The 15,353-nt window shown below is 29.6% G+C and overlaps 2 protein-coding genes across 2 annotated transcripts; both read right to left on the reverse strand.

The window, feature by feature from the left end:
• Window positions 1–9,762: 9,762 nt before the first annotated feature.
• LOC130497683 (transcription factor MYB20) lies at window positions 9,763–10,878 on the reverse strand. The gene is made up of 2 exons (XM_056990683.1): window positions 10,506–10,878; window positions 9,763–10,409 (listed from the first exon to the last, which is right to left on the reverse strand). Exons 1-2 carry the CDS (start codon window positions 10,766–10,768, stop codon window positions 9,824–9,826), a joined length of 849 nt encoding a protein of 282 aa, XP_056846663.1. The 5' UTR covers window positions 10,769–10,878; the 3' UTR covers window positions 9,763–9,823.
• Window positions 10,879–11,620: 742 nt separating this feature from the next.
• LOC108815055 (subtilisin-like protease SBT3.17) lies at window positions 11,621–14,706 on the reverse strand. Its single transcript, XM_018587714.2, has 8 exons — window positions 14,623–14,706; window positions 14,384–14,475; window positions 14,189–14,286; window positions 13,285–14,105; window positions 12,901–13,193; window positions 12,712–12,826; window positions 12,451–12,622; window positions 11,621–12,183 (listed from the first exon to the last, which is right to left on the reverse strand). The coding sequence occupies exons 1-8, from the start codon at window positions 14,704–14,706 to the stop codon at window positions 11,621–11,623; spliced, it is 2,238 nt and encodes a 745-aa protein (XP_018443216.2).
• Window positions 14,707–15,353: the final 647 nt, after the last annotated feature.

Consider the following 15,353-nt stretch of genomic DNA (forward strand, 5'->3'; position numbering starts at 1 on the left):
ATTCCTTCAGTTACTTCTTCGTTGTAAACTGGCCTAACATAGGCCCAACAGGATATTTGCCTAAAGTCAAGTCCCTGCCGCCATGATTAATTAATTATTTCTACTCTTTCCGTTCCATTAAGTTAGTGTGTTTTTTTACAAAAAAAAAAAAATTGTTTAACAAAGTAAATTTTTATGTTTTCTATGAAACTGAAAACTATTAAAGATTTAATTGATTCTATTAAATTACTATTGGTTAAAAGTTATTGGAGATCAAAAAATACTGACTAATATGTTTGTTAGAATGATTTAATGTGTGTTTTAACTATAAAACATCAAAGAAAATTATTTTTGTGGAATGGAAGGAGGATATATTATATGTAAAATTATTTTCTACATATTTGTGTCAAATTTTTATTGTTGGTCCACATTTTTCCGATCTAATTACAATTCCAAATTCGTCATACATATTATTGTAGACATTTGTTACTTGCAATAAAAATCATTAAGTATTCCAAAATTATTTACTTTGTTGGTGAATTTTATTATTTCACCGTCGTATAAATTATATATCAATTCTGAGGCTAACATGACATCACATATATATTTATTTATTTTATATACAACTCAAACCTAAAAAAATATCATAGCCAATGATGGCAAAATTCACATTTTAATTTTAGCGTATCAAAAGATCAATTAAAGTTATATATATCAAATTTCAATCCTAAGAGAAAATATATCAACTCAAATCAAAACGAAAGTGTAAAAATGTTTGCAAAAAAAAAAAAAAAATCAAAACGAAAGTGTTCTATGAGGGTTCATATGCTTTCCAGTTAGAATCAGGACTTCGATAAATGATTTTTAGAGTTACATATCTTTATATTATTTTTTGTGCACACATATCTTTATACAAATATGTATATTATTTTGCTTCTTTTTTTTTTTGAACACGTATATTATTTTGCTTAAGATAAAACTAAAAGCGTATTCAAGGAATATATATGGGATCATGTGTCACGATAAAAAAGAAACTTGACGGGCCAATATGGAAGACAATATTATCATTATCTGCCTGCCCCATCCAGTAATGTCTCTCCACCTATGTCCACTTATTTAGTTATGAACAATACTTAGGTTCACCCATAGGGTGAACTTTTTAAATTCACCTCACTTCTATTAGCCAATTAAATTGCCACATAGGATTAATGATAAAAAATATTAAATACATTTTCTAAAAGCCAAAAAATCTTTTAAATGTCAATTTTAACAAAACTAATACCGCAAACTAAACTATAAATCCAAACCGTAACCCTAAACATAAACCCTATACCCTAAACCCAAATCCTAAACCCTAAACACAAATCATATACTCTAAACTCTAGACTCTATACCTTAAAATAAAATTCTATATCCTAAACCCAAACACTAGACCCAAACCCTATACCCTAAAATCAAACCCTATACCCTAAGACGAAGCTCTAAACCCAAACCCAAACCCTTGGGTTTAGAATTTACAGTTTAGATTTAGAATTTAGCGTTTGATTTTTGAGTATAGAGTTTGGGTTTAGGGTTTAGGGTTTGGGTTTAGGGTTTGGGTTTAGGGTATAGAATTTGGGTTCAGGATTACGGTTTGGATTTAGGGTTTAGTTTGTGGTATTAATTTTGTTAAAATTGACATTTAAAAGATTTTTTGGCTTTTTAAAAATGTATTTAATATTTTTTGTCGCTAATCCTATGTGGCGATTTGATTGGTTAATAAAAGTGAGGTGAATTTAAAAAGTTCACCTCAGGGGTGAGCCTAAGTATTGTTCTTTAGTTATTTGGTTTTACAAGAACGTACCACACAAACATAGCATCCAATCATATACAACAACAACGATTAGACGTTAAACTAGTTAAACTTGAAAAAGCTACCTAGCTTTAGGAATATGTAAAAAGATTAGAGCTATAACAATGCTGAATATTATGAACTTCAACTGATTTTATGAACTTCAACTGATTTTATGAACTGCATCGTTCGGCATTGTGGTGTTGGTTGCTGTAATAAAATTACAAAAGTTATAAATTTTGGAGTCGGTTCCTGTTTTTCTTTTATAATAGAGATCTTTACAATAGAAGTATGTTGGAGATTTAGTCAAAAAAAAGTATGTTGGAGATGATTTTATAGATTATTTAGAATCAATTTGGTATGTTACAATTTTAAATGTATTTTCTTTGTATTGAATAACGGTTTTCCATTTTCTCGGCTTTCACGGATAAACAAAACAAAATAAACTGGAGTAAAATAGAGTAAATATATCTTTCAGCTGAAATAGAGTAAATATAACTGGAGTAAATTTCCATTTTGTATTGAATAACGGTTTTTCATTTTGTTTCTTTCAGCTCAAATTTTTTTCTTCATAAAATAGAAGGAAAATTTTAAGCCGATAGATCCAAACAAAATTTCTTTTATTTTTTTTCTATCATTTTACTCTATTATTTTAAAGTATTTTCAAAATATTCTTTATTTTAAAGTTTGATAAAACCTTAAATATAAGGTTTGAGAGTGTTCCTCTCCAAAAACAAAACCTCATATTAAATTTTATTTTTTGTATTTTGTACAATAGTCTTTATGTTTAATAAAACTAAACCAAAAGCATACAACAAAAGTATTATAAAAATAATTAATAAAATATTATATTATAGTTACTGCATGTAAATATAAACATACAAAATAATTCATTAAATTTAAATAAGTTACATAATAATTCATTATAATTACTTCAATAATGATCTCATATATAATCCATTAAAGCAGTTTGAAGCGATAAATAGATTTCTTTAAATTTTATTTGTAAACTATGAGCAAAAAAAGTTTGAAGACAAACATTCATTTTAATTTGTAACACTGACGCCAATCTTTGTATCTCTAATTGGTATATTGATATCACGTTCATCTTATAATATCATGTTATGTATAATAATACATGATTTCATAATATCATGTAATAATATTACTTAATCTTTGTATTATATTTATTGTAGTACTATTAATTAGATATTTTGTATTAAAAAGACTAAAATGATCAAACAAGAAAGTTCATTATTTGAAAATTACACAAATAAAAGGATTAAGAAAGTAATGAACTTTAAATATAAGTTTTTGTACAAATAAAAGGATTAAGTAAGTAAGTGAAACTTTATATTAAAATTTAGTAGTACAAAACTTTAAAATTTAAAGTTTAAAAAAAAATTAGAACGCATAAAATCTTATATTCAAAGTTATAAGGGGACTCTAATCGAAGTCTCTGTCACATTCTAATAAATATTCTTTAGGTCCTTTAAACCTCGTATTATTCAACAATTTTTTCCTTCTATTTTTCTTGAAACTTTCATGTTGTAGTTTTTATAGGGTACCGTAAATATGCTGAATAAATATAGTGAACAATTATTCTCTGAATAATCATGTAATAAAGTGATGTTAAGATGTGACATTTTGTCACAAAAGTGAAAATTTTATTTTCAATAGCGTGTTAGCATGTGTTGAATGCGACATACCGACACATTGTAAATTTGTATTGTTTCCATACTATATGGTAATATATAGAAATTCAGAACATTCTATACTATGTGATGGTATTTCATTTTTTTTTAATGAGAAAGGGCTATGTGATGGTATTTCAGTGTTAAAGAAAAGAACCAACCAAAAAAAATTGATAAGAACATATAACATGAAAAGGATAATACAAGCCCACCGCTAATAACAGGTATCAACAGGATCGATGGCACTTATTATAGAGAACACGGAGTTCTAGTTCATCCTTCATCGTGAAATTTTTCATTGCATACTTAAGTGGACAGTGTATAGATCTCCCTTTACCCCGATGCTATTTCCTTGCACAGTGAATCGTGAACCGACCTAAACACTAAGATACCATGAACTCTTATCATGTGTTCTATAGTTTTCTGAACAGTGAAGCATGCACCGACCACGACGATATATGAGTATGGTTCTTTATCTACTTACAGCAAAACATTAAACAAACCAATTTTTGGAAATAAATTTGGAAAGTTGAAGAAAGAAAAACATTTGGACAAGAACTTTCCGTCGACATTGCTGTCTAGAATTCGGTGGAGAAAAGAAAGTGTCTTTAGTGGTACATATGAAATAATATGAATTTCTTTTAAAAATAATAATATGAATTTCTGAATAACTGTATATATCAAATTTCATGACATGTGTCCCATTATGAAACCTCAGTTCAAGCTTTTTGATTTATTATATATATATAAAAGATAAATAGTTTCGTTTTAAATAACCACTAATCTTTTTCTTGACCACAAATAAAACCCCACTAATCATACACATCGAAAATTTAAGATAAAATGACACATCGTAGATTCACAATACTATGCACAGAAAAATCCATTATCAAAGTAAAGCCGTGTTGCGGTTCATAAAAAAAGTAAGGCCGTGCCAACACTAATTGATGACTGGGAACATTCATGATGAGAAATTTAGATATCATTTTAAATAAATTCAAGTTTAAATCATAACTATATAAGCTTGATCCGCGCGTCCGCATACAAAGTTAATATTTACCTTTTTGTAAATTGCTTAAAATTTTAAACATATAAATATATATCATTTAGATATTTTAAATTTTTACAAATTTACCCGGATTTAGAAAAATCTGACTCAAATTTTATTCAAAAGTTTAGTTTAAAAATATAAAAAATGATACACAAAAACCAATATATATCCAAAACAAAAAGAATCTCTATTAATCGGTTTGAATTCTTATCACTAATGGAATAATTTCTTTCAAACATGTGAAATAACTATAGTTAACACATAAGATAAATGAAGTTGAATATTATGGTACATATAATTAGTGAAATACTTTAAAAGAGTGAAAAGATAAATGTAAAAAGACATAATAAAACACTTAAAATAGATAAGTTTTGCTTTGTACTTATGTAATAAATGATGGTGAATTATCTGAAAAAATAAATGAAATGGTTAAAATTAGTTTTAAAAAAAACGAAGATGTAAAAGTCACTTAAAATTAAGTAAGTAATGTTTTGTACTTCAATTTTAATAAAATATATGATTATTTACTAACCAAAAAAAAATTGAGCAACAAAGGATTCATTCATTCGAAAAGCAGTCCACTACAGAGTGAACAAAACAAAAAAGGGGTCACGAATGACAACAAGGGAAATAAGATGAATGAAATTTTTCGCTGTAATGTGAGATATATTTGATTCGATAAAATAAAACTGGTATGTAAACGCTATGAAACTCAGGACTAGCATTACTAAATGACAAGATGATTATAGTATTATGAGACTCAATGATCGAGTAATACTCTTTCCATTTCAATGAAATCAAGTCGTCGTTGTAGAGTAAAATTTTCGTTTTAAAATAAGTGTTATTTTTATAATTTAATACATAATTTATTAACAATATTCTCTTATTTATTTTTTATTGTTTGAATTTTGAAATATGGTTACATGTATAGGTAGTAATATTATTTTGGAATATGCAAAATTAAATATTTTTTTAATTTGTATGTATAAATAAAACAAGAATTAAAATGAAACAGAAAGAGTATGAAATTAAATAGTAGTAGCAAACTGAGATAAACACAAGGAAAATAGAGATCAGAAGAATATTGACAATTTTATGATTTTTTAAAGAATTCTAATAGGCTGTAAAAGAATGTATTTAATTTGGAATTTATTTGTATTTTTATGAAATTCTTTTTACTAATTTAAAATTTTAAATTTCTTTTTAAATTCAGTGTTATTAAGCTTGTGATTTTAAGATGTATTTTAAATTATTATTATTACAAATATTTAGAATTTGTTTCAAGTTACAAACCAACTTTACTACTTGGTTTCTGAACTCCATTTCACTAGTTAAACATAGAAATATAGTTTATACAATTACTAACCTTTTACGTTAAATGTAGAACCAATTTTTTGTGTTACAAAAAAAAAGTAGAACCAGTTCTTTTATAGGTCAATGTTGGTTTTTCTAATACAGAAGGTTCAAAAATAATTTTATGGAATCATGTGGTGGTAAACTAATGAGAATTTTTTAGAACTCGGTATGTATGCACATCAGTCATGATTCCGATTTCTCTTGGAGCTAAATTACCATTACTAAATTACAAAATGATTATAATACTATGAGACTCAATGATCAAGTAATTTCTTCCAAAAAAACATATACTAAAAACAGAAAAATGCGATGACATACAAATTTGCACGAGATGCTTAGAGCTCTCCAACAATTATATTTTATGTTGGTTTCATCCTTCTGATTTAGATTTTTGAATTGTATTCTATTTTAAACTAGTTTAGTAGTGTTTGGTTGGCAAAAAGAAATGTAGAACCAATTTATGGCGGCAGAATTCATTTCTGAATTTTGCTGGCATTGTATAATGTTTTAAGTGGCATAAGAGTTTTCTCGGTCGATTCATGATTAACATATGGGCCGAGCTCTCTCATTCCACATAAACACATTTTCTAAGTCGCCTTTCCTACCAACCACTCGCTTTTTATTTTATTTTCAGTAAGACCTTTTTCCCTTTTCCAGTTATAAGTGAACAACTGGATAACTTAAATTATTGCTGTTTATTCTCAACCAATTAGGTTTCAACATTCTCAAAGCTCATTTCAGTTACTTTCTATCAGACTAATCAAGTACCAAATTTGATAAAAAGAAACATAAAAATCAAGTACTACCAAATATCCACTAAACTAGTAGGATATACCAAACCAAATCACCTTCAAAGCTTAAAATGTCATATTCACAATAATATGTCACTATAATTATAACGTAATTTGTTATTTTGACTGCTTAGGATGACGCGGTCCCAGTAAAATATAGAAAAGCGAATGTATTTCTAAAATCGCATTAGGTTTGACCCAAAACACACCATCTCCAAAGCGTCAAATCTAAAATTAATAAATTATTAGGTCAGGATGACGTGGGAACGGGTAATACACCCAAATGCTGGTGACATTTGTCTCGGACACTAGCTCTCTCCCGACATTTCGGTGTCGATAAAGGGTTTTATGGTATTCTATCCTTCCATATTCATATGACTTATGGATGGACTCATAAATAAGTCACAACTCTTGGAAAATTCAATTATGTCAATTCGCTGAGATTCTTAAAACTGCTGAATTTGTTAAGTGATGAATTTTAAAAATAGTTTATTTTTAAATTTTTTTTTTTTTATAAAATTTTAATAATAAAAAGTTTCCTTTGAATTTACATTTTTAACTTAGTTATATAAAGTGTATGTAGATAATATTTAATTTTATATTTTTGTTTTTATAATCACACTTTGATGTTTTTATGATTTTAACTAATTACTAAAAATAAGATAAAAATATACAATACTGTTATAATATACAGTAAAACCTCTATAAATTAATAATGTTGGGACTTTAAGATTAATTTATAGAGATATTAATTTACCAAAGTTTCTTATTTAGTTTTTTCTTCTATTTATGAAATATCTTATTTATAAAATAAAAAAATATTTTATTTTACCGTATATAACATTATTTACATTTGAAAATTTTGACTTTCATTTTTTTATTATATTATATGGTGTATATTTTTATGTTTCATATAATTGTTATGTGGTTTTCGATATAGTTTTACTAAATATTATAAAATATATTAAAATATTAAGAAAAAATAGAGGTATTTTCATTGTGAATATAAAACCAACAATATAATGTTTAGTTTGTACCTATATAAAATATATATAGATAAATTATTAATTTGTGATTTTAATGAGACTATATATTTACATGAGAGTTTTTTAAAAAATATTATTATCTTATTATTTTATCGATTTATGTCATATTTTCACCGTCCCGAATTGGGACTGGTAAAATTATTAATTTATAGAGATTATTAATTTATAGAGTATTAATTTATAGAGGTTTTACTGTAGTAGGAATATATATATATAATTATATCTATCTATACTATTAAAGCATGATCCTATTTTAAAAATTTAGGATTCTACCTCTACATTTCAATATATTTACAAGTCTTTCCATTGACATTTAATTTAAACTAAAAATATAATATTCTCTATAACTATGGTAATTAATACTTTCCATATTTTGTGAATGAATAATTTTAATTTTATGCAGTATATACTTTCCATTTAATTTGAATATCATTTTTTCAATTATAATATTATTTAAAGATCGGATATGAATATATACATGAAAACTAAAAAATATTATTATGCCATTTTAACATAATAATGGTATGCCAATTTTGAGTGTTCAATTTTTTAAAACTTATCTTAAAATTAAGTTTTAGATCTAAACATAAATAAAAATACAAACTTATCATAGTAACCAAAAAAAGAAAATAATATTTTCATATCAATAATAAAGTTTCCTATTACCATTGTTTCATTTTCTTCAAATGACATAATACAAATCTCATTAAAGTCTAGATAGTTATTTTTAAATTTTATATAATATTAAGAAGTATGAATTATTTAATAAACATTTCAAAAATATTATTTAATTTTTTTTTTGTTTTCAGCGGATCATCTCATATCGGATCATCTCATATCGAATCTTAGGTTAATAACGGATTTTTAGATTTTTACCAGGTTTTCTAAAATTATAATTAGAATTTTTTTATTAAACTGAACTGAATTATACACATACCATTGGATTTATCGGTTCAATCATAGGTCTGAGTTAGATATGAAAACACCGTTTAAAAATTAATTATTATAATAGAACAATTTTCTTGAAACACAAATAAAAACTTTTAAAATTATTTATTCTCTAATCAAAATCACAAATTCAATTAAATTTTATTAAAAAAAATATATCCGCGCTTTTAAAGGGCGGATCAAAATCTAGTATATATATTAAAACACCATCATGACATATAGACATATGAATTGTCCAACTATTTTAATATAATTATTAAAACCTTTTATTAATCATTTAAGAAAATATTATATAAAGAAAACCATAAATATGACTAAAAACACAAATATAAAAACTATATTTCTAAAAAATGTAAAACAAAAAATATATCTGCCTTTTAAAAAGATGGATCATTAACTCTAGTGTCTTATTAAAACATAAACTTCTTTTTGGACCCAATTTTTTTTTAGAATTTTAAATGAAATACACCTTTTTATTATAAACTAATTATGGAAACAATATTATAGTACTATCTTTGTCTCTAAATAACACAATAATTAATCTTGTGTCATAACAATATATAAAACATTATGTCTTATCTTTTTAATAAATTTTATTTCAAATTATTTATTTGATAAATCAAATAATTAATATAAAATTTATGAAAATTTAAATGAATGTAATTTTTATGAAAGTATAAATAAGAACACATCGTGTAACAGAATGAAGAAAATTAGGTTTTGTTTGGAGATAAGGAGATTATGAAACCATAAGTTAAATCTTAGCACAATATTATGTAGACGTGCAATTAGGCAGACAACATGTATATTTATTTATCACTCATTGCAATTTTACTTATTTTACTTTTTTTGTTCACCACATTGCAATTTTACTTTTTATTGTCAAAAACACAATTCTCTCTAACTTTTTTCGTGTCTACAAAATATATATATATCATTAGTTAAAATATAAAAAAAAAAAAAAAATATATATATATATATATATATATATATATATATATATATATATTTGCAGATCTCTCTCAGGAAAAACGTTCTCTAAAATCTCATCTTAAACACGACTGAAGAAGTGTATAAAGGGTTTTCTGTCCACTCATAATTTCCATTTACAAAGACTTCAAATAAATTCAAAATAACCCGAACGTGGAAGAACTCTGAGGAATATCATCATTTAACAGCAAATCCCAACTGCTAAAGTCATCAACATCCCACAGGCTCATCACATTGTTCTCCATAATGTTTCCCACACCATTATTATTATTATGAATACCATAGTCCGACCAATCGAAATCTGGAAACTGCAAATCCTTCAAGATACTTGATTCATTAGATGAACTGGAAGACGTGGATGTGGATGAAGACATTGAAGAGTTGTTGCAGATAAGCTCTAAACACTCTGGATCAATCATAGGGACTTCTTCGACGCAATACTCAAGATTCATCGCCATAAGCTGATCATCGTAACTTACAAGCATGTTCTTGTTGTTGCTGTCTTTGGTAAGAGAATAATTAGGTGGTTCCTCCACAGTCTGCTCCATTGGTTTCTGCAGCTTCTTTAAAGGTTTTTCTTCTTCTTGTTCTACTATAGAGAGTGGTTTATGAGTGAGAGGATCGATCCCCATTTTCCTTAACTTCTTCTTGATGTGAGTGTTCCAGTGGTTCTTGATTTCATTGTCTGTTCTTCCTGGTAAATGAGAAGCTATCTTTGACCACCTTCACTTACAAAAAAAAAAACATCTCAGAAAAGAGAATATAAAATCTCATAAAGGTTTAATAAAGTTTATGCAAAAAAAAAGAAGGTTTTGTAACCTGTTGCCGAGCTGGGAATGAAGGTCAATGACCATCTTCTCCTCGTTATCCGAGAGAAGACCTCTTTTCAGGTCTGGTCGAAGATAATTTGTCCAGCGAAGTCTACAACTCTTGCCACACCTGAGAAGACCAGCAAGCTTAGGAACAGCTCTCCAACAACATTGTCCATGGGTGAGGATGAAGTTCATGAGCTTCCTGTCTTCATCTGCAGTCCATGGTCCTTTCTTCAACCCTACTTTGTCACAGCATGGTTGTCTCCCCATTTCTTTCTCTGCTTCTTCTTCTTTCAAATACTCTGTTTTTTCTCTCGTTCTCTTCTCTGTCTTTGTCTACCGTCTGAGAGAGTAAATGTTAATGAAAGTTGAAGACAGATGGTTGGGTAAGCGTGACAGCCACCTATATATATGCATACGCACATATATGTATGTGTCTGTATCTATAGACTTTTATAAAGATTAAAGAGAGCAAAAAGAATGTAAGGATAAATTTTGAGCACTAAGATATATATAATTCAACCTTTTTCATATCCTTGTTTGTTCACACATTGGTGGTCCTTTATTCCCTTTTCTTTTGCCATTTCTTATATTTTTAGTTAAGTTCATAGATGTGGGTTTACCTGTGTGTAATATGATAATGAAGATGCATTTATTTTTTCTTTCTTGTGATAACTTCAAACTTTAAATATAGTGTTTTCTCTAAGTGTGTGTGTGTGTATTGCATACTATATATAACAATTCAAAAGAGCGTTTATAATTATCATGGTTTATATGATTACTACAAACAATTTAGAAATGAAAATTTAACATGTTTTTAAAAATCCTTCTACTTATAGTCTATAGACTTAAATATTGGATCAGTATGCTTTTTTGTAACACTGGATTAGTATGCTTATAAGTTTGATCCGGTACCCAATATAGCTACTTGGCAAATTGTCTATTTATTAAGAGAATGTTTTTTTTTTTTGAACACTTTTTTTTGAACACAGATTAAGAGAAAGTTTATAATGTCTTATATATATGTTAAAACCAAATATACTGTCATCTGAGTTATTAGTAAAAGAATCTCGAGATCCGGAAAACATACCATGGTAAAAACTAATTACAAGTGAAAAATGATTAAACGTAATTCCTCAAGATCTTTGTCCTGATGGAAACAGGAATAGTAACGTTGTGAGCTCCGTCGGTCCAACACAAGCTCCCAAAATAAAAGTCCCCGTTAACTTTATGATTCGATCTCACTCTCACACTAAATGTATTCTTCGTTGTATTGGAATCAAACACAAGAGTCTTCGGATTCACCTCAAGCTCTATTCCAAACGGAGGCTCAACAACGGGTTTGTAAACCGAATCAGCCTGTCCAACATTCGTTACTGTTCTAGTCACGGTGACCTCTCCAGTGAGACTTGGGATTGTGATCGAAGGCATGTTGAAGTCGAGCATAGAAGGCCTTGGCGAAGGGCATTGATTAGGTTTGCCAATTAGTTGGGAAATTTCATTGTCAGAGTAATCCGCGGAACACAAGTAATGAACATAGTCATCCAAACCCATGTCGTAAACAAGTCCAGGGTCTGTTACTTTCCCTGGGTTGATCAGACCTCCTCCATAGTCAAACGGGTCAGCAAGTTTTCGTGTTGATCCCTCTGAAAATATAGGCTCTCCTGATGGATCGGTCCTCCATGCTTCATTTCATTGCAGAAAACAACTAACTACGTTTAGTGGCTTTTCGAAATATTTGGTAAAATTGGCCAATATAATCTTAAATAACCAAAAATCAAAACCAAACCAAAAAGAGAGAGAACACCAAGTTGATCCATACTATACTAGTTTTTTTTATTATGTGTTGATTTTGTTAAGTATTTTTTTTAAACCCAAGAAGCGGTTACAAGGAATCAAACTAAAATACGGATTGAAAACTCTATGTTTGTGTATGGTTTTAGAGTGGGAACCTGTTGTGACAAGAGCGGATCGGATTGCAGCAGGAGACCAGTCAGGGCGGGTTTGTCTGATTAGCCCAACGATTCCTGACACAACAGGAGTTGACATTGATGTTCCCGACATGAACTTATACCCATCAAGTACAGCAGAAAGAATGTTAACACCCGGTGCTGCAATGTCTGGCTGCATTATTATCCAGCACAGTCCCAAATATCAGCACTTGCATCAATATATTTGAAGAAACTACAAAATAAAAATAACAATAGACAAACCTTTAGAATTGCTGGGGAAACTGAATTAGGTCCTCTACAAGAGAAACGGGCTACTCTAGATGCAACTGGCCGACCAACGAGAGTCTTGGAAGTGCCTAGCTTTACCATAGGCGCACTGCAAATCAAAATATTTTATGTCATAAAATAGAAAAGTGATGATATAAAGGAACCTTGGTGAATATTTATTACTCGGTGGTCTGGATATAGTATAAAATGTCCGTTCCAAATTCATAATCTACAACGGCGCAAGGAACATCCAAACCACTGCAAACCGTAGGGTCAACTACAGATTGTGAATAAATGATGCCACCACATCCAGCTCTCAATATACGGTCTGCCTTTTGTATCGCTTCATTGTTTGGAGTAAACACAATCACGATTTTCCCATTAGTTTGCCCTTGTGCGATTGCGGTTTCCATCAATTCTTCTGATAATAAAAGATTAGTAAATCCAACTTCAGGGAATGCGTTTAAACCTTCACCCTGAAACAGTCCCCGAGAACAAAGTCACAAATCATAGTAAAATATAAATGAAAAGAAAACAATAAAATAAAAATAAAAAAAGGGGTCATACCAGGATTGTTATATTGTTTCCAAGAGTGATGGGGATAGGGAAGGCGCGGTCCATGGATGTAGCAGCTACGGTTATGATCCATGGAGCAACATTATCAGCAGTGAGAGCGTTCGGTCCCTCGTTTCCAGCAGCGCAGACAACGGGAATGCCTTTCATCACCGCCTGGAATGAACCAAATGCTATATCGCTCGTATCAATTTCGAAACCGGCAGGTGCATCGTTACCGATCGAAATCGATATAACATCAACGCCATCACGTATGCTATGATCGATTGCTTTGAGTACATCAGGTGTAAGACATCCAAGTTTTCCCCAGCAGGTCTTGTACATAGCTATACGTGCATGGGGACCCGCGCCTCTAGCGCCTCCCCCACCAAGTCCTTTGTAGCTTGCGTTTGCCACAAAAGAACCAGCTGCTATCGCGGACACGTGTGTGCCATGGCCTGAACCATCTCTTGCGGACCTATACTCGCTTTCATCATGGAAATCAAATCGTCCATTCGTCTCTTGAACAAGACTGTCAACATAAAACTCAGCCCCTATAAGCTTCTTATTGCAATGTTTGTTGGCGTCAAATCCATCCCCGGACACACATTTTCCTTTCCAACGTGTCGGGATGGGTCCTAGACCTGTGTCCTTGAATGACTCTGACTCTGGCCATATCCCCGAGTCTATGATGCCAATAATAGCTTCACTTCCCAAACGGGTATCATGGAGAAGACCTTTTGGAGAACTAGGCAGAAGTCCCAAGTAATCGAATGTTCTGGTTGTTTTCAACCTCAGTGTTCGACTTGGTATAACACAAAGAACCTCGGGAAGCGCTGATAGATAACAAATAAACTTTTCACATGAATATAATTTTTTAAAGTTTAATGGAGACATATAGTGACTTTTGAGTCAGTACCTGAAAGGTTCTTTGCTTGGGAAGCGGTAAGTTTTGCTGCAAACCCGGAGAAACCATGCCTGTAACTGTATACTATAGATTTCTGGGCAGCTTCTTTGCTGTGGCACGAATTATAAAAGAATAAAGTTGAGTATACCACTCAGTTTCTGCTCTTGGTAACATTAAAATTGTATAAATTACAATATTCCTATATACCTTCCAAAAATTGGTTCCAGAATTTGGTAATGTGATTTAGTAACTAGCTCAGGGGCATCATGTTGCCTTGCTCCCAAATGGACAATATGAACCTGAGATTATAAAAAAGTGAAATGATAAAATTAAAAATATGCAGAAAAAGGGGAGTAATTACAAATGCTCCGGTCTCCATCTCTAGGGAACTACCGACCTACTAAGACCTAGAAAACCTCGTGACTAAAAAAAGAACGTTTATGTACCTTGTTCAAGCCATTGACTTGTGCCACAGTGATAAACACTCCGTTCAGGATTAGCACGAGAGTGATGACCAGAGGACACGCCATAGAACTTGTATCTCTAATCAGAGAACAGTACCTCATTATAATTTTTGGGTTTAGAGATATGTAGAGGGGGTAATAACAATCTTGGCTCTCGACAATGATCCTCTGATTGCATCCAAGTTACTTGGACATGTCTTCTGATTAGCATATTATAGGGGAATTGAGAAAACGCTGAAAATTAATAAACTAATTAACTAGATTCTAAAAATAAGCACACCAACAGACAACAGTTACGATATAAACAAATTACCATTTTAAACAAAAACTAGATTTTGACCCGCGCTTTGGAAGCGCGGAATATTTTACGATGAAAAATTTCACTAATAATTTAACAAATATTTTGGTAATTTTTAAAGAGTGTGTATTTAAAATATTTTTGCATTTAAATCAGTGTTTTTAAATTCAACCCGATTGTGATTATACCAGTTAATCCGGAGATCTGACAATTCAATTTAGGTTTTTAAAATATTCATATTAAAAAAATCACTAAAACCCGAGACTAACCGATTGAACTGATGGATGACCGATATGTAATCTAATTGGATTTAAATTGAAATAGTTTCATATTTTGTAGTCTTATAATCCAAATTTTAAAGTTCATTATTTTGCAATTTATGAAATTATAACGTTTCTACAAAATTTTAAAGAGA

This window comes from Raphanus sativus, chromosome 7, assembly GCF_000801105.2.
Source record: "Raphanus sativus cultivar WK10039 chromosome 7, ASM80110v3, whole genome shotgun sequence".
In the NCBI taxonomy this organism is placed as follows: domain Eukaryota; kingdom Viridiplantae; phylum Streptophyta; class Magnoliopsida; order Brassicales; family Brassicaceae; genus Raphanus; species Raphanus sativus.

Coding starts and splice junctions, on each gene's coding strand:
- LOC108815055 (XM_018587714.2), bottom strand. CDS start 14,706: ATGGCGTGTCCTCTGGTCATCACTCTCGTGCTAATCCTGAACGGAGTG. Junction 13,194..13,284: donor GAAACAATATAACAATCCTG/GTATGACCCCTT, acceptor GGACTGTTTCAG/GGTGAAGGTTTAAACGCATT. Junction 12,827..12,900: donor TACTATATCCAGACCACCGA/GTAATAAATATT, acceptor TTTGATTTGCAG/TGCGCCTATGGTAAAGCTAG.
- LOC130497683 (XM_056990683.1), bottom strand. CDS start 10,768: ATGGGGAGACAACCATGCTGTGACAAAGTAGGGTTGAAGAAAGGACCA. Junction 10,410..10,505: donor CATTCCCAGCTCGGCAACAG/GTTACAAAACCT, acceptor TTGTAAGTGAAG/GTGGTCAAAGATAGCTTCTC.